This window comes from Coccinella septempunctata, chromosome 4 (genome assembly GCF_907165205.1).
Source record: "Coccinella septempunctata chromosome 4, icCocSept1.1, whole genome shotgun sequence".
NCBI classification, from domain to species: Eukaryota; Metazoa; Arthropoda; class Insecta; order Coleoptera; family Coccinellidae; genus Coccinella; species Coccinella septempunctata.
In genome coordinates, this window is record NC_058192.1 from 10,870,198 (window position 1) to 10,891,996 (window position 21,799).

Sequence of the window (21,799 nt, forward strand, 5' to 3'; positions counted from 1 at the left end):
CAATCTTCCTTCGCTCAATTCAATATTAAAAGCACTTATCAGGAAAAACAACCAATTTCCCGATCTAGTGCGGGAAAATGAGGGTATCTTCAAGTTCAAATGAAGAAGCCAGAATCTTCTGGTTGAAGAAAGCCATCAAAGCGCATATGTTTTATCAACATTCATCTTCCCAGAACCTTGTCTTCTTCAACATCTTCCAACTAGAAGATATTTGGATAACTTGATGGAAATGCAATGACCAGGGCCGGAAAAATTACTTTCTAGAACTGGAAAATTGGTCATGAAGGAAAAAAGTTTTTCCCTTGTCCAGAGGTATAAATGAAGTACACATACTTTTCAGAGGCTTAGGGTTACTTTGCTTGCGTCTGGACATCGTCGCCAGAATGACCCTGAAGATGATCGTAGCTCCAAAACCACAAAAATCTACGGACAACAGTCACAAAACACGGCGATCATAGTGATCGCAAAACTGGACACAGAACACAAAATGGCACATCGACACCAACATAGAGGAAACAGAACAAAACAGTCACGACCAAAAGTCATCAACAAAAAGCAACAGAAAGGGGCATGGTGGTAGGTTATGTTTTGACGTTTCACGTGTGCGGCCTTCGCAGCTTGGTTACGGAACGAGGAGCTCACTGCTCAACGGATGAAGCGGACTGAGAGAGGCCGGCAAAAGCGTTGGCCGAAGGCAAGGCAAGAGGCAACTCGCCGATTGTTGAATGTAACTTCGACGCGCACGCTCGCAATACAAGTTTCTTGCTTGTTCTCCCGATTTGTTATTAACCTTTCAACTTCTCCTATTTGTTGATGGAGCACCGAGAGCAAGGCATCCGCCAATTTGCGCTCGTCGGTTGGGTGCCGGAGTTGGCGATGACAGTCGGGCGTTGATGATCGTTAATATGGATGATTCATAGCCGACAAATTGGGATGATTGCCGTGCGTGAATGCGAGAAGCTATGCGGCTTATGGAGAGAGGGATGTGTGAGGTGTTGTTGATGACGATTGCAATTTGGTTGGAGTAAGGTGGCAAAACTGATCAATGCGAAGTACTATCTTATTGCAGGATTCATGAAGAAATGCTGGGGTTGATCTAAATGCCCCGCACAAAAAAGGTCTCCAAATTGATGCGAATTTTTTTTTTTATTTTTTCATCCAAAATTAAGGGGGGTATTTCATATATCTTACTTCTGAATATTCTTTTTCCGCAGAAAAAAAATCGATTATTTCTTTAAAACCTCAAACGTCTGTTGTACCTTGTTCAAAACTCCTTTAATTTCGGCTCAATTTTGGGATCAATTTAGAAACATCTCGAGAACTATAGCAGCTAGAAGAAAACGGATGACACATTCTCTAGCTCATGACTAATCCAAAACTGAAAACAGGACCGGCTTATCATTTCTAGATTTTTAGTTATAAACAAAAAATTTTGACGATTTCGAAGAGTTCTCATAACTTTTTTGTGTTTAAAGTTACAGATCTAAAACTTGAACCTTCTTAGTCAATTTTTTACGTAGATTCTACTGACGGAACCTTTTTTTTTCAATTCAAAAATAAAAAATTCATTGAAAGTTTGCATTTAAACAAACGAAAGTTCGCCTAATGTTCCGAAATGAAAAGATATTTGGTGCTCGTCAGTGGATTCTACGTAAAAAAGGGCCAGTAGAATGTTCAAGTTTCAAATTTGTAACTTCACAGACAAAAAAGTTATGAGAACTTTCCGAAATCGTCAAAATTTCATTTTTTGCTAATAACTCAAAAACGGTTTTCACCATTCTTTGTTTCTCTGAAAAAGAGCTCGGAAATGTGTAATCCGTATTCTTCCAGCTGCCATAATTCTCGAGTTTCCCTCAGTAAATAACAAATTTTGCCCACCCTGTATATTCATCAGTGGATTGGAAAGATTAGTTGATAGAGTGAAAAAGAGGATGTATGAGGTTTGCCTCCTGTGGTCGAAAATCTACTGGCCCTTGAGAGAAAACAGCTGAGTCTGGTGATTGGTGCAAAGACTGGCCCCCTGTTCAATAAACATTTAAAGAAAATGAGACTTACTGGTCGTTTCTTATGCCTTATTCCAATAAAGTAAGATAAATATTCAAAGTGCTCCGAAACCAAGGAATAGATTCTGCCTATTAATTTAACCGACACATTCGGATCCTCAATTTAACCTGAAAATTCAGCTCTTTTTCTTTAATTAATTTTGACTACGAATTCTTCATCAAAACGATAACGCTCTAGTTCCTAGAAACAAGTAGTTTAAAAAACGAACAAAAACAACGAAAAATTACCCAAAAAATTCGTTCATGGTACGTACAGAAACAAAACAGCTCGACAAAATTTTTGGAACAAAAATATGAAGCAAGTACTAACTTGGACCACTGTGAAATTAGAGATCCTTCAAAATGATTCCCTAAAACCTATATTTTGCTCTCATTTCGACAAATAAAATACAATATGTCAATGGATCTTTTAAAATCCATAACATCCAAAAACTTTGTATTCCAAAACGCTTGGAGAGTTTAAATTTCGCTTAAAAATTCAATCGCTAGAAGTTTGTTGAGTTTCACAATCGGTGATATTTGAACAACAATTCAATACAATCAATAATAATAGGCTCAAGTTCTGTTAGTATGTTGCTTCATCTTCATGTAGAATATTATTATGTTGCAAAATGGCGAAGGTGCCGGTTTAGTTAGCGAAAGCAATATTACTACCATATCTTGTGGACCTTCAAAATGTCGATGTGAAGATGACCTTTCACCTACCCAGTTTTCCAATATAAGTGATTTTCAGAGCTAAATACGATGATTTAGCCCTCAAATCCTATAAAAAAAAAGTAGTTCGAAAGCTATTAACTACTGCCGGTGTAAAGTTTACTTTTCACCACGATTCTAGTGCTGATAGTCTTAGTATTGAAAGTTTATTTATAAACTCAGGCAAAATCGTCCTTAAACGATACTCTACTTTTAGAAAAACTGCAGAATTTAACAAGGAAAGTTGATTGAAGACATACAAAGGGTCAAAAGTCACGAAAATATGCAAGGATATATAAAAATGTAATTTTTGTTCGACATTTTTATACCTATATCAGGGATAAAGCAACGGATAAGTAAAAAATGGAATGATTACTCACCATATGACTCCCAGTAATGCCAGCAAAGTGAAAATGAAGAATTTAAGAGGAAGATGAAAATGATAATTTTTCTCGAAAACGAATTCCATGAAAAGTTCTGTGTATTTATTCCTCAATGATAAGATGAAGTTGTTTTTCACATAAAATCTATAATAATTCCCTTAGAGATTCGATCGATTCGAAGAAACAGTTCTGCAATCCCGGAATTTCCTTTACTTATATCTTCAACCCTTGAGTATAAACCAATGTGTCGCTAATTGAAGCATTTTTATTTCGAATGAAAAATCTCCCAATATAACTGATCAGGGGCCTTTCGAATTCATTCCATAATCGAGATGTAATAAGAGTTCAGGACATTTTATGGAAAGATTAAACTATTATAATATCAGGCATGATTATCGCATTCGCCAATATGCAACCGTGATGTTCGGAACGCCTCAGTCGGAGAAGTGAGACTATCCAAAATACAGGTATGAGTATTTATAATAGTCGAAAATTTATTCGGGACTTTTAGCATCCAATTAATTCCATTCGATAGCGGTAATTTTTTTTTTGCAAAAACGGTCTGTACTATGAAGGATAACATTGTAATTTCCCAATCAAGTGAACATTTTCGCTGCTTGTCAGCATTCTTTGCTATTAATATATAATTGATATCTCAACTGCAGCTGTGGAAATTCTTCTCGTTTCTTGATATCTATTTCCATCAAAGTTTTTCGAAATTAGCACATTCAAATGAAATTAGACCACATCAATTATATCGAAATGTAACAGTTAATGATTTTCAGACACACATTGCTTGGTAACATAAGAGTACACATAATATTGAGTATATGCTTAGGATTAATATTCTACTTCCTATACCTACTGCTAATCACAATTAGAATTCAAACGAGACATATTATTAATAGAAATATATGATTTCTCTATGGATATGAAATGGGTACTTCAGATTTGCATGATATAAATACATTGACCCAATCCAACGCAGATAAAACAGGACGAAAACGGAGATTAGGAGTCAAATATTACATTTACCAACAATTTAAAATTTTAAATCACGTAGACTGCGAAGTTTCTGCTCGACAATCCTATCTGTTTATAATTCATTTCAGTATATACGTTCGTGAGATTTATCTACGATATTTCAGTTGAAAAAAGATTCAACCAAGATCTCCACCAAGCAGGTTTAAAGATCTAACGCTTGCTCCAGGTTCGAGCTAGGGAAAACCAAACAATTCATATGTTCTTCTAGGGAATTTCCATAGCTTGCAACCAATTTCCATTTGAACTTGTTTTTCCACCGCTTGGAGTAAAAATATAGTAAACAATAGCATTAATGCGACACCTGAATCAAAAGTATTCCAGAATAATATTCGAAATAACACATAAGTCCAAAGGTTTACCGGAATAGACCATTTTTTTTGCATCGAGGAAACGCAGGTCAAACTTCTATTTCGACTGAATAAACAATGGCTCAATGCCAGTCTATACTTGGGGGTACAAAGTCCCACTAGCTCACAATGCGAAATTCTCCTGGCAAATCCTTTCACCGGACCGTTCGAATATTACGCACAAGCGGAATGATTCATTCAGTATATTCATGAGCAGAGCACAAATCGGAATTGAAAGAAAAATGGAGGAGCAAGGTCTAGAGAATTTTTCGAAGGCGATCAATTTTTCTGAATATTTATGAAGGTTTTGTCACCGTTTGTAGAATGAAAGCTATCGTCGAACTTGAGACTTGACCTCACATTCACGGTCCCAAAAATGTTTTTGCCTCAAGATTTTATTAAATAATACGTTTTACCTCAGAAGTTTGGAAAACAGGAGTCTGAATAAATTTTTCATTCATTTTATAAATTTATCATCATTATTATCTACTTGTTGATATTCAGTCTACATTTAGATCCTACTCTAATTTTGTTGAAATATATTTTATATTAGATACTTATTTCCCAATTTTATGCATTTCACCACAATTCGTCTCATTCCTTCTTCGTTTACCTCGAAACGTAAAATAAATGCAAAAATGCCATTTTGTTCGAACCTACTTTACCTACTACCATATATATCTATTAAAATCGAATAATTTTTACACATTTGTATTTTATATATAATATGTGTATTCGTTTGATTTAACAAAAAATCGTTTTTTGGTGTCAAGCAGAATATTGAAAATAATAATGAAAATAAGAAGTATGTTTCATTTTATCAAGACATTTTTCTGCGATTTAAATAACTGTTTTTGTTCTACGTAGTTCATAATGACCAACGTTGCTCCTACAAATATATTCGATAGATTCATGTTTTCGAACTGCCAGTAAAAAATAAATAGAGACCTTTGATCAGTAGCTCTAGACATCAACACGTGTTTACACTCAAACAAACCTTCGCGATATTCAAATTTATATCGAACAGGGAAAATGTAAATTGTCATTTGGAATCTTGTTTGCCTAGCGTATCACAATAACACCGGATTCTCGTATTTTTCTACAGTTATTCCACCAAATAAAACGCAAACACTATCCAGTCTCCGATTACAACAAATAAAAGATAGACGAAACATTTTCTGTAGATGCATTTATGCCTTTATACAGTGTGTCCCAAATGAATTACATTACTATTTTTAACTACCTGATGCATAAAAGCCATTCAGTTTAGTCAATCGATTTTTATTAAATCAATATGAAAATATTTTTCATGGAACAATCGAACATAGGAATTGAACGTTATTTCAGAAATACCGCTCTTAAAAAATATGCAAATTCGATTGGTTTTTCAAATTGTCAGGGAGAAAATTTCTAATATGTACTTTTGTTCATTTCAATTTGTCGGTCCAATGAATCGATTTTTTGAAGTATTGTCCAATTAAGTATTGAACCATATACAACGACACAACGTAGTCATATTTTGTCGATTTTGAATTTTTTCCGATAGCATATTTCGAGAGCTCGAAAAAATACGATCATATCTATTATAGGTATCTACTGATACTACACTTTTCAATTCCATGCAAGTCACAAAATCCAGTGACCCGCTTAAGTGAAAAACACTGTACACTTTCACTTAACTTAGGTAGATACATCGATCCAAATTAATAAGAAAATATTATCACAAACATAATTTATTTTGACTTTGGATAGGGAATTGAAAAAGAAAATTGGACTTCCTGCATGTTGTTTAGTTAATTTAATAAAATTATTACTATTATACAGAGGTGTGAATGAAAATAATATGTGAAAAAAATGTCAAAAAATTTCTTGGATCTTTCATACCTATTATTTTTTCTGAGCAGCCTCTGCCTAGCTACAGCTCCCTTAAGCACCTGAAAAGCGAATTTTGAGTTTACTCTTAGACAAGATGACAAGAAATAAAATTTCCGACAGATTAAGGGTTTCTAACAAAAAAATTAAAAATTGCTTTTTTGATGCTATCTTTATGGGACTGTATCTCAGCAAGGGGTGCGAAAAAAATTATAGAAAAGACTCGGTAATTTTTTTCAAAACTCTTCATCTACACCCTGTATGTGGGAAAGCTTTGATTATCTCATCTATCATTTTATCAGTTGAAAAAACATGGGGAGAAGAAGTTTTCAGAAAATCCCAAATAAACTGTCGAACTATTTTCGAAGATTGATTCTAATAATCCGAGCGTAGAATATCTCATATTAATCACTACAGCTGTGATTAAATAATCAGGGGAATCCTCAACTCCACCTGCCAATTGACGGCAATTATTGCCTTGATTACTTTGGCCTGTGGCAAATAAATTGAATGACACTAGTGTTTCCCAAGATCCATCGTATTGCGCTGAACAATTCCCACACCGGTCCTGCTACTCAAATGACCTACGCGATTTTTTAAATGAACCGTTTCCTCATTGCACCAATTGATCCGGCACAATTAGTTTATAAATTCCCAAGTCCGTTTCTCGACAAACAAAATTAGACCATGTGTACTTTGACACTGTTTCGAATACCGGAATACGTAATTGGGCCATGAGGAGATGAAAGAGTTTCACCCGGATGCGATGTTGCCGCTTTGACCAAAAATATTTCTTCGAAAATGCAAAGATGATAAGGATTGGGTTGATTGGGCATTTCAATTCGAATGAAATACATATATGTATTCATAAATCGGGATTTAAACTGCAAGGAACGCTGAGAGGCCATTCAAATTCGAAATTCAGGATGTAAGGATTTACTTGACATTATCTTCAAACTGCCTTATTTCATCTACAGGTTACTGATGCTGATATATTTCTCTTATGGAATACTATTATGTATTTTCATTTCATATTGTGAATGTGAAATAATATTGTTTGAAGCTAGAACATATTCAATGAAATTAACGGAAACAAACATGGACTCCCAAAATGGACGATAAGTTTTCACAGCTTCATGACAACCCTATTAGATTTGGATATAAGTAATAAATAACACCTTCACACTATGCCAGAAGATTATCGAGACAAAACAATACAAAAGACCAAGAGAATATAAGACATTATATGACAATAGGTCGTCTATTAGTGAGAGCACCCACCAAAGTAGCGTAGCACTGACATATATGACACATACATGTCAAAGACGATTCATAATTTTGAGATATCGCACATCTGAGTGATATTATTTTGCATCACCTTTGTCATGTATGTGCCATGTCAGTGTTACTACTAATGATAGTTGATGAGGAGAATTGTTTCAAAATTCTTGACAATTCAGACTAAAACAAATGCAAATTATGTCAAATAGATTTTGATTTTCCATTTTCTCACCTATTTTTCAGCTCAACGGCACACAGAGCTCGAACCGGCAGGCAGACCGGTTTCTGACTTATTTGCCGTCATCAGTACCGCACAACTCAAGTCGATGATTCCCAGAAAACCTTGCCGGAAAGGCAACGCCGCAGAACGCGAACGCATGCAGGAGTCCAAAGCGGGCCCGGCCTGATGACGTAAAATAACAGAGCACGCTTCGTGACGTCACAATCACGGTTGTAGTGTCTGATATCAGCCGGTGTTCACGTGAACATCACGCAGAGTATCACGCTGTCTGTGTGTGATCACTCGACGCTGATTGGCCAGAGGAGGCGATCCCCCAATCGTTATTGGCTGGTTTGCCTCCTGCAGCAGCAAACACACCCCAGAGCTGTGCTAGCACAACAACATTACTGACTCAGTTCATAATAAAATCTTCAGTGTTTAGTCTTTCGTCGCTGGTGCAATATCTGCCTGGTGAATTTATTTTTCAAAGAAACTTAGACTAGTGAATTGTATCAAGATGTTTTTCAAGGAACCCTGGAAGGCTTTAATTTCTCCTCCAAGCAGCCCACAAAATAAAGATTCTAATGTAAGTTCAAAAAAAAAAAAATTCTAGAAACCAGTCATTTTCATGACCCTTTTAATTCTGCCCATGGATAATTTTTTTTCTCATCATTTAAACATTGTTTCTTTTTTCTAGGTATCTGATGATGAATCTGTGCAAGGTTCATTCAGCATCCCACCAAACCCAGCTTCACCTTTAAGAAATATCCTGACCCCTCAAAACTCAGACTCTGAAAACGACGAGCATGATTACCCTCTTAAGAAACGCATCTGCAGGAGGCAGCAGAACGAGCTGGAGAGAAGACTATTGGAAAGTTTCACTCCACCACCGGAACCAATACTTCAAGTATCTGAAAATCCTTCATCGAACAGAACTACATCGGTAATAATGAAGGCGAACAAAGATGGTTCCTGCTCGTCCACATCATTACCCTTAGAAGCACCACAGGAGGAGAAAAACATATTGAAACTGCTGAAATACAAAATGGGAACTAGGAGAGAAAGAATTTTAATAAATACCAAGGACAAGGAAAGAGAAGAGGCAACTGTACAGGACAGTTCAACACAACCTTGTCAGAATGTCTGTGAACCTCCTCCAGTGGTGCCACAACAACCCTGTACAACATTCAAAACGCCTCTTTCTCCCACACCACTCAACACCTGCGAAGTGCCTTCAATACAGCCAAGCATAGCTACAGTCCCCGTAGTTTTCAAGACTCCCCAGCTGTTATCACCATTGAACCATACCAAAACGAATCTCCTCCAACCAATAGCCCCAAAGCTGGTGAAACCCACGCATCAGTCTCGCGCTTTGTTTCTATCGGCAGATGGTACTGTAATTCCTGCTCAAATAGTTGTTATCGCTGCGCCTGCTCCTGCCCAAGCTCCCCCAGAACGGCGCAGAGTGTACGAATGCAGTTACGAGGGCTGCGGCAAGAACTATTTCAAATCTTCGCATCTGAAGGCTCACAACAGGACGCATACCGGGGAAAAACCATTCATCTGCCAGTGGAAGGATTGCGGCAGGAAGTTCTCGAGGTCCGACGAATTATCGAGACACAAGCGGACGCATACTGGAGAGAAGAAATTCGAATGTACCGTCTGCCAAAGAAAGTTCATGAGGTCTGATCATTTGGCCAAGCATGTGAAGAGGCACGCCAAGGAGAGACCTAGTACTACCCAAAGATTGAGGATTTTACCCTCTTTAAAACCTCCCCAATCGTCAATGGTGTGTTGATCATGTTCAGATTTGGTCAAACTATTTTTATCCAGACTGAAAGCATTGTACATTCCCATTCTCATCCAACTCTTATCTGTGATTATCGATTAAGTTTTATTTATTTAGATTTTTGAAATCGTATTATCTGCATATCTAGTTTATCGAGACTAGATGTGACAGTATTATTAATGTTTGAATAAAAATATTTTTATACCTAGTTCTTGTATTATTTCCACCAGAAAAATATCATTTTTTTTACTTGAGCTCTGGATAAAGCTCAAAATATAATAGAATGAAGAACACTACAGTTCGTTCATTTTTCACAAGAATGGAACGTAAATTAGGATAAATTGTCCATCAATTACTTTTTCCAGAAGAAATCGAATTGACGCTCAAATTTTGGATTTTTTTTTCTAGTCATTCAAACTATACATAGGCAGTAGGTATAGACTCCCCTGCCAAGACCCTACCTAAGTAGGTATCTATGTTGACAGAAAAACTGTTGCTCCTATCTTCGGAAAATTTTCTGTAGGAAACTTTTAAAATGCAGTCATACCCATAACGAAACTAGGCACCTATAAATAGCTCATTTTGTACTTTTACGAAAGAATCGCACAATAATTCATTACGTTCATCGTCATTTCTCTACTTCGGTAATCCATTGTTTATTTATAGCACATGGAAGGAAATAATCTCTGTAATGAATATGCGTTTCTATCACGTTCAAATAGCATGAACAATTGTGTTATCGTTCTCTTTATTCCATGTTTGAAGGTATTTTCGTAATTAACTATGAGTATGATAGCATTTAGAACCAACTAGGAAACACCGGTATTTCCATGGATATATCCTGGGGATAAGGAATCTATGAATATTTCTTCAATGAGTTGGGGGAGTTATCTAACTGATTTCGCTTGGAAAATATTTTTTTTCTTCTCCCGTGCGTTCTTAGCCATTCTCCTGCACTCATTTCAGTTACTAAAATGTCACTTTGCCGCACTAGTGTGGGAAAATGATACTTCATAAACTGTTAGAAAAATAATTGTTCTATCATTCACAAATTAATCTATAAATGGGTAGATTTTATAAAATATTTCGTTATTTCACTTTACAAAGGTGCTTTTGAGCTATATTTTATAGCTGATGATATAGTCTGCAGCCTCAGAGCCAATGAGAAAATTGAAAAGTTCAAAACGACCTCGTGAATTACCGTGATTAACAGAAGATGATAACTCCAAAGAACACAAAAAGTTTTATGGTCACAACGAGTTTCGAACCCAAGCCCTAATTTCTAAAGTGTACGGAATTTAAATTTCGATTACTAGAAAATTAGCTGACTGGCCAACAATATATATTCAGTTTCAGAAATCTCGCTCAAAATTTGGTTGATACAGTGTTTTCTTCACTTCTCTTGTTGTCTTTAATATTTTTTTCATCAAAAGTAGACGATTTATGAAGCTATAAAATTCATTAATTCATCTCTAGCGACGGAAAAAACTAGAAGAAACTTGCGGTGGATTTCTATAAACCAATGAAATGCTTTCAATACGCGGCGAAACTGATGCATATATATATTATAGGCGCACGCATTTTCGTCTGCGCACCACTTAGGGAGACAAAAAAGTGTTTTCGAAAACAATGACGATAATATCTAAAAATTCGAACAGCAAAATTTCAAACTTTTGGGATTATGAATAATACAAACTTTTTCACCTTGTTTGCGGCCTATTATACTGTCCTTTATGTTTAAAATTCGTCACAGGTTGAATCAAATGAAAATAATTAAAAAAAAATCAACATAAAAATATTTTATTTATAAATATCGAAAATAGTTAATGAATAAAACAACTGCACCTATCTATAAAGCTAAAATTCCATATAAAATAAACTATACAACAGCTTCAAATATTACATTATTTTGATTATTGCCCACTTCGAACAGGTGGGCATAGTTTTGAAGCGTGTAAAGATAAATATGACTAGTTTTTTGTTGTTGAGGTTTTCATCCTCAACTACCAATAACCAGCCATTTCTCGTGTAATCGTTCCACTTCTTGAGTAACGATTGGATGACGAAGGCGCATCCGTATTTCCAATTTACCGCCTGCTTTCTTCCTGCCATCCATAAGCTGAAAACAAACACAAAATTTTCTCACATTAAAAATTAAGAATATTCGAATACAAAACCGACTGATATAGGTTGACAATTAAACAATATAAGTGAAATTAAAGGGTCTTGAAACCAAAAAATAATTCTTTCAAAAAGATAACCACGAAGCCAGCTTCGTGTGGCTTTAGATCATATTCATGAAAGATTGCACATACTGAATAAAAGAATACAACTCACATCGTAGCTATCATGCAGTTCACACTGGGTTTCTAGGTTCTGCAATTTGACAGTCACACTTCCGAGGAGGGTATCGCTCCGGAACCAGCCACTGAAACAACAACAAAAGTCGCTAGCGCCCATGCAGCAGCTAGCACACCCAATAATGGCACCCTCTACTTAGAAAGCAAAAATATGTAAATTTATACAGTGGTTATCCCGTCATCTAAAGCTTGATAAGCAAAAGCTACAATGGTTGTTAGGTGATGGTGACTTTCGAGAGAGAGTAGGTCCAAAAGTTTAACTATCATTTGGAGAGGTTCATGTTCTGTATAAATTTATCACCTCCTCTTTTCTTATAGCCCTGAATTTTAATCGGAATAAATATTTCCTAGGTGCTGATGGCTGAACATGTCTACATTTTTTGTTGAATAATTGAGAATTAGATATGTTTTTGTTTTATTCTGAGTGTTCAATATATTTACAAATCAAATAGATCGCAATATTTGTTTCTGTAAATTCATATTTTAGAACCTAACCTCATATTCTGCAAGGAAGTACTTTCACAATGATTTATGATTGAGCTTTGTTTTTTCTATAATATATTGATTCATATCGTGATTGAGATGGAAGAAAAGCTAAGCAATAGTTGGTACCATTGAAGGGAATCAAATTTTCAAAATCCAAATTCTTCATACATGCAGATTGATACATATTCCAAATTTGATGAGCCATGCATCTTATTCAAAACAAATTTTAAGGCAAGGCCCGCAGCGAAGGACCGTGGCGAGTGGAACTGTTGAAGCCTGCAGCTGTGAGCATCGGAATGGAGGCGAGGTGCCTTCATAAGCGAAGTGCAGCACCTCCCCCACTACGATTACGATGCGCACTGCTGCATTTTCCTTTAATAGGCTTCAAAAATTCCTCACCTTAGACGTTCTCAAAGTAGAAGCCAAGGAAACAATATACCATTACTCATAAATTTGGGTTTCCATATCGATATGATAATTTTCTAGGATTTGAAAAAACAAATCCGAAGGTTTGATAATTGTGCATAAACAGTTTCCAAACCATGCAAAAACAAAACAACATATAGAAGAAAATTGCTGTTGCACTGATCCAAGATGAATTGAGACTCCATGATTAAATAATAAGTGAAAGATAGTCTAATTGGAGTTATACAGGAAACTGCAGACGAGAAATGCTTCAGACTAAACATTCAAAAACAAACTTACCCTTTGGAGTAAACTTCAAACTTAGCAGCATGCCTTTTGAACATCCTCTGACAAGATCTTTGCGTTCTATTTATAGGAACCATGAATGTAGCATTGTACTCTGGATTATTTGTATCCTTTATAGTAGCTGTTTTCTCAGTGAAAGGCGTTTCTTGGGGCCAAGGGAATGAAAACTTCACATAGGTGTCGATTTCCTTAGGATTTTCAGCATTATAATTGATACCTCTGAGTATTGAAATTTCTAATTCGTTGTCTGTCAATTCTGTGAAGGATTTCACCACAGAGAAGTCTTTGTTTTCATAATGAAACTTTGGGATTCCTGCACCTGGCGTCTTTTTAGCCAGCCTTACCAAGTCCAAATCTTTGGTTACATTCAGTGCCAATCGCTCAAACCTATTGGTACCTGCCACATCACCTAGCGCCTTGTTGTGGTCTCTGGTGGTAAGACACATTTTCAGCTGTTTCTGAAGCTGATGTTCCAAACGAGTGAGTATGTCTGTGCTCGATGGGTCATCATCCAGGCAGTCATCGGCACTAACCATGTCAAATCTAATCAAAATTTGACTATTACTATAGGGGGATGAAAAGCATTAAAATTAAAAGTGTCCAACAATTCATCACTTCTACTTTGCAAACTTGTTGGAAATAGTATGCTCTGAACAGTGTTCAATGAAAAAAGTTATCTTTTGAAGATATGATAAGAGATGACTTGACTTGAATTCTGATTTGAAAAGAATCTGATAAATGAAGTATCAAAAATATTGAAAATGTAAAACGGTCTGAAAAGTAAACTAGGATTTTTATTCAGGAATGGGGATTACATTGCACGAAATAAAATAGTTGATATTTTAGTTTATGTATTCTTACTCTTTGTCAAGTTGTGATTTTTCATCGGGAGGTAATGGCAAGGTTGAAAAATCCACTGGCAGACCACAAGAAGTAGCTTCTATCAGTTTATCAAAGCCTTTGGCTGTACGCAAAAATTCTTTAGCTTGTGTTATTTCACCCTTTTTTTTGGCTTTCAGGGCTGCTTCTTTGAATTGTTTCTGTCTTAGAAGAAGAACTTGCATTTGTTGATCAGCTCTACTATTAGGAACCTGATTTCCTGTTGAAAAAAATTATTGAATTCAATCACAATCAAAATATTTATCATGATTTGTGACCAAAACCCACTTTGATTTTTTACTCTAAAAGAATAGAATTCAATTGAATCAGAAAAATCCATTTCATCTAATTGCAAAAATTTTACTTCAGAAAATGATTTATCAAAAATTTATCATAAGGAAATAAGTCTACAAATTATCCTCAACTAATCAGTTCAGGCCACATTTCCTTTTGATTAATTTCCAGTCAGGATTACTCAACTAGAATAGTATTAGTATCTACAGGTGTTCCTAAAGAGTTAATCAGGAATATTGATCCTAAAAACTTATAATGTCAAACCTTTTTTTTTATTATATAATTCGGAAAGAAAATATCTCAGTAGAAGGAAAATGGATGATATGAACTTCAATGTGCAAGAAAACTTATCTTAATACATCATGTGAAGAATGAGGCGAAAAAATTCATAAGCTTTTTTCATTCTACCTGTATTTCGGGTAGTCGTATGTTTAGGTGGTTCTGGCTTAGTCACTTGCACTGGAGAGGCTTCAGATGAAGATCCAGAAGCTTCAGGACTAGCAGGTTTTGGCGCAGCGACTGGTTTAGGTCCTTGTAAAGGAGGAAAACCAGGAGGTACTGGCAACTCATCAACCGCAACAGGTTTCCCAGCTTTATTCTGTTTTATAGCTTGCTCGAATTGTTTGATTATTCTACCAATCCTACGAGCTTTACTGGCATTCTCTTCTGCTTTTGCCTTTTCCTCTTGCTTTTTATAGAAATCTACACATTGCAGAAGAGCCTCTCCAAGAGATGCCGGAGGGGCTGGAGTAGTTTCTTTAGGAGCATCTTCTACATAATCAAAAAATATTTCAAGAATATTCTTATTTGCCACAGAAAAGCATATAAAAGTATTTTTGATCTTCTCTATCTCATACCTTGTGTGAAAAAAAATTTGGATTATAAAAAACCAAACTACTATAACTATCAACTGTTTAGTTAGACTAAAAAAACTACAAAATTACAAAATAGCTAAAAAAGTTCCTCAACAAGTTAGATAATGAATAAATTTCTCATTTGTTTATGGACTACTCTAAAAAGTTAAGCATATGTACGACTGAGTCTAAAATAGAAATACCTTCAACTTCTGAGCTTTGTTGCATTTTTTCTTCTTCAATTTTGGGACTCTCCATTTCTGGGGGTCCAGGCATTTGAGAGATATCAACAGCTTGTCCATTTTGAACGGCTTCAATTACATGTTCAAATTGTTTAGCAGTTTTTAAATAATTGACTGCTCCTTGAACATTGTTTGATTTCTTTGCTTTCAATGCTGCCATTTTATACTGCATATGCCTTTGTTTCAGAAGAGCAAGAAGATCTTCATCAACATCTAATGGTGCACTCTCTGATTTCATTTCTCCTGAATCTGGCTCAATTTTATTTGGACTAATTGGTTGGGATGTGGGTTGCTCTTGTTCAATTTCCATTAGGTTTGGTTCCTCCGCTGTAACTTTATTTTCAGTTGGACGTTCCTTTGGAATCTTAACTTCAGGTGGAATATCATCTATATTAATAGGTTTTCCACTTTTGGCCTGTTTTATTAAATCTTTGACAGAACTCTTTCCCCTAGCATATCTTCTAGCTTTACTTGTCTCTCCAGTTTCTTTTGCATGCTTTTCAGCTTCTTCATACATTTCAAGTCGTTTTTCCAATAGTTCCATATTGGCTGATGGGACAGACGCAGTACTTGGAGGCTCAGAATCTATAGGGCTGCTACCTTCAACTTCATCGCCACCTATTAATAAGAATATTATCAGAGGGACAATGAAGAATTGAAAGGCAATAGAAACATACCAACAATGTCATTCAGCTCACTAAGCAAATCTGGATCATTCTCATCAACAGATATATCATCATCTGATGGAATATCTTTCATACTTTCCGCTATCATCGAATCCAGGTTTGTTTGTGGAGGAGGCTTCTTCCTTTGAGGTCTTTTTGGAGCATTATCACCTGCTAAAGCTAATAACTCTGCTTCCAAATCACTATCATTTTCATCGATATCTTCGTTTACACCAGTGTCAAAATCAATGTTGAATAGGCCATTCTGAAAAAAATGTGGTAGGTAACTGATTTTTAGAATAACAGTGAAAATATTGTTACTCACTGGTTTTTTTCCACCTCGTTTCATTGTTCAGCTTTTCAATAACTGATTTGAAGAATTACAAAATCGCGCACTTCCTTTTGCCTTTTTATTGATAATTTACGTTACAATTTAATGAATCATAGCAAACGTAATGCAAAGAATGCATAACAAGTTTGTGAATAAATGAAAACGGAAAAGCACAGATTACAGAGAACTGTAATCTGTGCGGAAAAGATAACCTTGATTCTTAAAGCATAACGTCAAAAAGTCAACAAACAAAGAACTTCATTTGTCAAAATCATATGTTATCTCAGAGACAACAACGAGACGGTCAACTCCTTCACTAAATTTGTCCGATTCAGGCTATGTCAATCATCTTTGTCTATTTCAATGAAAATAACATAAATCTATCTTTGTCTAACATCAACGGCCCTGAATGTAGAGGCGCTGCATACGGTTTTGCTGGCGTTGCCAAATGTATAAATATAAACTGCCATTGCGAGATAATTAACAAAATCAATGTTCCATTTCCAATGGCGAAAGCGCTATTCTATGTTCATCAGTCCACGTGCAAATACTTGTGGCAACACGGAATACAGCTACACATGCGTCAACTGAGTGACAGTGGTTTGAAATTTAAATTTTGTGAGACTTTGTTTGTGACAAATTATTCTTTCAAAATGGTTAAATGTTTTATTTGTGGAGCTGGAGAAGATGAAGTACCAAAAATGCATCGATTTCCAACTAATATTAACAAGTAAGTTGAAGATATTTATACCATAAATAATCAACTATGTACTATGTAGTGGCAAAGAGGACAGGGGAAATAAAAATCCTTAATGAGATGCAGACGTTTCGACCTTTATTTCTGGTCAGGACACGAATACCAGTGATGAATGATATTTATACCAGTGATAACTGTGAATACAATGTTGTTTTTTATATTTTCAGATCCAAAATCTGGCAAGAAAAATTAGGAATGAGATTCATGGGAGAGAATCTCCGAAATTACAGAATATGCTCTAAACATTTCACTCTAGAATCATACACAGATTCTATAAATCATAGACTGCTCAGAGATGCAGTTCCAATGCAGTTCTTCAATAAATCACTCGCTTCGACTTCTGCAACGCCAGATGAAAAATGTGAAGAAAGCAGATTTATTGTATCTGAAAGTAGCAATGATATGCCAATCGAATCTGATATCCCAAATATTATTGAATCAGGTATGTTTTAAATTAGGACCGAATCTCTAGTGTATACAACGCCACGATTCAAAATAAACTTTGGCGCCCTTTTTCCTTTGTTTGTATGCTGTTATCAAGAATATTTCAATGTGAGAGGAATTGAAAATTCTCAAAAACTGTAGGTATATAAAAATTGAAGTTCACATTGTTTTTAGATGCAGAGGGGTTCTCTAATAGTATGCAGTTGGATCAGCCACAAACACCCAAACGAAGAGGAAAAATTTTCAGAGATATAGAAAATTTCTCCATAATACACTCTTCACCTAGGAAAAAGAAATTGGTGAAAATCATCCAACAAAAAGAAGTCCACTTACGGAAACTCAAAAAACAGTGTAGACAAAAGTCTAAAACTTTAAGGAGCGTTTTAGAGTTGTCTGATGCCCCAGAGGTTCGAAATTTATATGAAAACATGCCTAAAACATCCTGGAACTTCATGATGTCTCAATTGAGATGTTCGAAAGTGAAGGGTAAAAGAGGCAGAAGATGGACTTTGGACGATAAAATTATGTCTCTATTATTATTGAAGAAAAGTCCCAGATGCTACAAATTGCTGAGCTCCTTTGTTGCGCTTCCTTCACGTAACACTGTATTGAACTTGCTCAAAAAGGTGCCATTGAATGCTGGAATAAATAAAAACATTTTTGAGCATATTAATGAAAACATAAAAGAGGACCTTGATCGCTGTTGCGTGTTGCTCTTTGATGAAATGGACATCAAAGAAAACTTGTACTACGATAAGGGCCAGAAGAAAATCATTGGCTTTGAGGACTTTGGAGGAGAAAGAAGTGGAAAACAGGCTGCCAGAAAAGTTCTAGCCTTTATGCTTGTGGGACTAAACCGTAAATGGAAGCAACCTATAGCGTATTACTTCACCCACAAGAGTTGCAGTTCAGAAATTCTTAGAAATTGTCTATTTGATGTCATCAAAGCTGTTACAAACGTAGCAAAATTAGACATTGTTGCAACTATTTGTGATATGGGTGTTAACAATGTCAAGTGCCTGAAAGAATTGGGTGTGACAACTCAAAAACCATATTTTATATATGGAGCCAAAAAATTTTTTATTATGTACGATGTCCCTCATTTATTAAAGCGTACTTATGCTTTATTCAGGAAATACAATGTATTTCTGAACGTTCAAATAGAAGAAAGCGTTACAACTATGGAGGCCAAATTCTCGCATGTTCGTTTGGCTTATGAGCATGACAAGGCATCTCCTTATGTCTTCAGGTCCCTTCATAAGCTGAAAGATAATTTTTTTGACCCAATCATGAAGTATGCCATGAAGGTTAACATAGCTGCACAAGTAATGAGTAGAACTGTGTCAGCATATTTGTACTCGATGATAAGAAATGGTAAAATTAATTTCAAATTTATCTTTATATTTTTTCATCGAATATCAATTTTTAGGAGCAATGCAACAGGAGTGTATTGCTACAGCCTCATTCCTGATGGAAGTGGATACGCTGTTCGATAGTTTTAATGGGAACACCAACCAGTCAGGAAAGGAGTTGAAATGTAATATTACTGAAAACTCTCCTCATATTGAATATTGGCCAAAAGCTTTGCAAATGGTGAAGAGTTGGAAATTTAAAAGGCTTTCAAAAAGCGGGCAGGTCAAGCAAAGTACACCACCATCTCAAATGGGTTGGATTACATCTCTGAATGCTATCAGGGGAATCTGGGCATATGTGCATTCTAAAGGATTTACAGTATTGCGTCCAAGGTCTCTAAATCAAGATCCTTTAGAGAACCTATTTGGATGCATCAGATATGGATCAGGATGTAATGATAATCCCTCTGCTTTTCAATTTGTGGGTAGTTTGAAAGCCCAAATTTTAAACAATCTAATTCATTGTTCCACTCATTCAAACTGTGAGAAGGACAATAATGATCTTCTCAGCAATTTAAAATCATTTCTGGAGAAAGATGAGAAAGAAGGAGAATATCAACCTAATGAAGTTGAAGTCATATGTATGCCAGAAATATCAACAGAGGAGACGGTATCCATAATTGAAGCAGATGTGAATGGGGGCCGTGCAGAAACTTTTTCAGTAGCTTATGTTGCTGGTTTCATTTTGAAAGGCATCTATAAGAAAATGACGTGTACGGGTTGTTCTGCTCTATTGTCATCAGATGTTTTGGAGGCACACAACATGTTCATCTGGAACAAGGAATGGTCAGATGATAAGAGGAGTTTGTATTATCCAAGTGTTGTATTCACAATATCCATTGCACAAGGTATAACTTCTTTGGAGAATTTTATGGTGGATAACTCTAATATTTCTGACCTTCCAAATCATGCCTCTAAATTTGTTCATAATCACATTGATTTTTCATGGTTAACATGTGAACAACATTGCGAACAGATAGAAACTATAACAGTGCAAAGTATTGTAAATATTGGAATAGTCTGGTGGGTTAAAAGGGAAAACCAGAAATTTAAAAACCAAAAAAATGCTATAATCAAATCGAAAAAATTGATGAAAATGAAGAATATGTGAAGGTCATTTGACCTATTTTGTTGTTTATACGTTACTTGCTTTATATTTTACTTGTTTTGTTTTATATTTCCCTTTTTTAATACTTCAATTGTTCTCCTATATGTTTGTTATTAGTTTCATTCAAACTCCAATAAATCGTAAAACCACCATTCGAAAAGTTGTATTTCCATCCAAAAATTTTCACGCAGCCATATTGATAGCGAAATTGTTTGCCAATTGATTATAATAATCAACATAGCAAAAATTTCAGCATCAATTTCATGGTTGCGCGAAATCGCTCCCATACTTCAAAACAAGAAAACAGTAATACACAAAAGAATAATTCATAATTCCCGCGCTAAACGCTACACCAGTGCCTTTGGCGCCATCTACAAACAGGTTCGATGCTGTGAGACAAGGATGCAAAACATCGGACGAAATATAGTGGGGAGTTGGGCGTCTCGTTGTTGTCTCTGGTTATCTGCTGCGTACTGGCAGAAATGGTACATTGGAACTACCTCGAATTATTCTTCGTTTCAGGATGAAACAAATAAATAACAAGTTGAAAAATAAATATTTAAAAACCACTTTAGAACACAATTAACAGTCTCTTCTTAAGCTTGACCTCACAATTATGTGGTGTACTAATGGAATTTGCATGCATATACCATATATCATACATACATAAAGATCATATTTACGAAATGTGAATTTTTTATTTCAATAAAAAAAATTATGTTGTTGAAAATTTAATTAAACTAAAATATCCTTACGAAGGGTATTTAAAAATCAGCTAATTTACAGCGCATGAGCTTCAAAATTTCTAAAATGAGATAAATTTATAATATACTTATATAATACTAATATGTGATATAAAAAGTATCATAAAAGATGAAATTTTGTCATTTGCTATTATATAATTATATTTTGAATATACTTCTATTGAAATTGCTTTTAAGTAGATTTTTTTGGTTTTTCGAACCTGCTTGTGTTTCCTAGAATTGAATTGATGAAATCTTAATTTCCTCATTCTTTAATATCTTATAGTCTAAACATAGTAATTCCATACTGAATGCGTTTTTGCGCAACTAATACAGTCCATAAATTCATAAAATATTAGGTACCATTAAGGTTCTGCTACCTCCGCATCTAATAATCAACAATAACACACTTACCTATATACCGTCATGGATTATTCATTTTTATTGGTTGATATATTATATGAAAACTATAATATCCATTAGCTAACATAATAATCAACAACAATATTAAGCAATAATATTTTATTAATTTTAGACTCAAAAGATTACACACACCAAATCCAGTATGAAACAAGAGCTGAAATTTTACAGCTTATAGCCTACGGTAAAAGTTGGAGGATATAGGGTCTCTTTCAACAGATTGAGGAATGAGTTACCGGTCAGCAGAAACCAGAAATAACTTCTTCAGTATCCGTTGTTAGAATATTCATAATCTTCCGTCAACTTCAGTCTTCTTTCAGCCTCTGATCTGTTAAAATACTTTTGAATTTGGTTAAGTATTAAGCTTTATTACAGCAGAAGTACAGGTATATAGGTATAGA

The 21,799-nt window shown here is 35.2% G+C and overlaps 3 protein-coding genes across 4 annotated transcripts in view; 1 reads left to right on the forward strand and 2 right to left on the reverse strand.

The window, feature by feature from the left end:
- Positions 1-737, reverse strand: part of LOC123310956 (zinc finger protein ush) — a 171,994-nt gene extending 171,257 nt beyond the window's left edge. Inside the window, exon 1 of the mRNA XM_044894682.1 lies at positions 334-737. Within this exon, the coding sequence (XP_044750617.1) occupies positions 334-373 (40 nt within the window). The 5' untranslated portion in view covers positions 374-737. The remainder of the gene's footprint in view (positions 1-333) is intronic.
- A 7,537-nt stretch (positions 738-8,274) lies between these two features.
- Positions 8,275-9,900, forward strand: LOC123312083 (Krueppel-like factor 10). Its single transcript, XM_044896301.1, has 2 exons — positions 8,275-8,489; positions 8,601-9,900. Exons 1-2 carry the CDS (start codon positions 8,421-8,423, stop codon positions 9,699-9,701), a joined length of 1,170 nt encoding a protein of 389 aa, XP_044752236.1. The 5' UTR covers positions 8,275-8,420; the 3' UTR covers positions 9,702-9,900.
- A 1,576-nt stretch (positions 9,901-11,476) lies between these two features.
- Positions 11,477-16,679, reverse strand: LOC123311481 (coiled-coil and C2 domain-containing protein 1-like). Of its 2 annotated transcripts, none has more exons than XM_044895496.1 (8): positions 16,509-16,679; positions 16,196-16,448; positions 15,480-16,136; positions 14,831-15,193; positions 14,111-14,348; positions 13,244-13,792; positions 12,030-12,120; positions 11,477-11,811 (listed from the first exon to the last, which is right to left on the reverse strand). In XM_044895496.1, exons 1-8 carry the CDS (start codon positions 16,530-16,532, stop codon positions 11,692-11,694), a joined length of 2,295 nt encoding a protein of 764 aa, XP_044751431.1. In that variant the 5' UTR covers positions 16,533-16,679; the 3' UTR covers positions 11,477-11,691. The 2 variants fall into 2 exon arrangements, with proteins under 2 accessions (XP_044751431.1, XP_044751430.1); XM_044895495.1 differs by having other exon boundaries at positions 12,030-12,159.
- Positions 16,680-21,799: the final 5,120 nt, after the last annotated feature.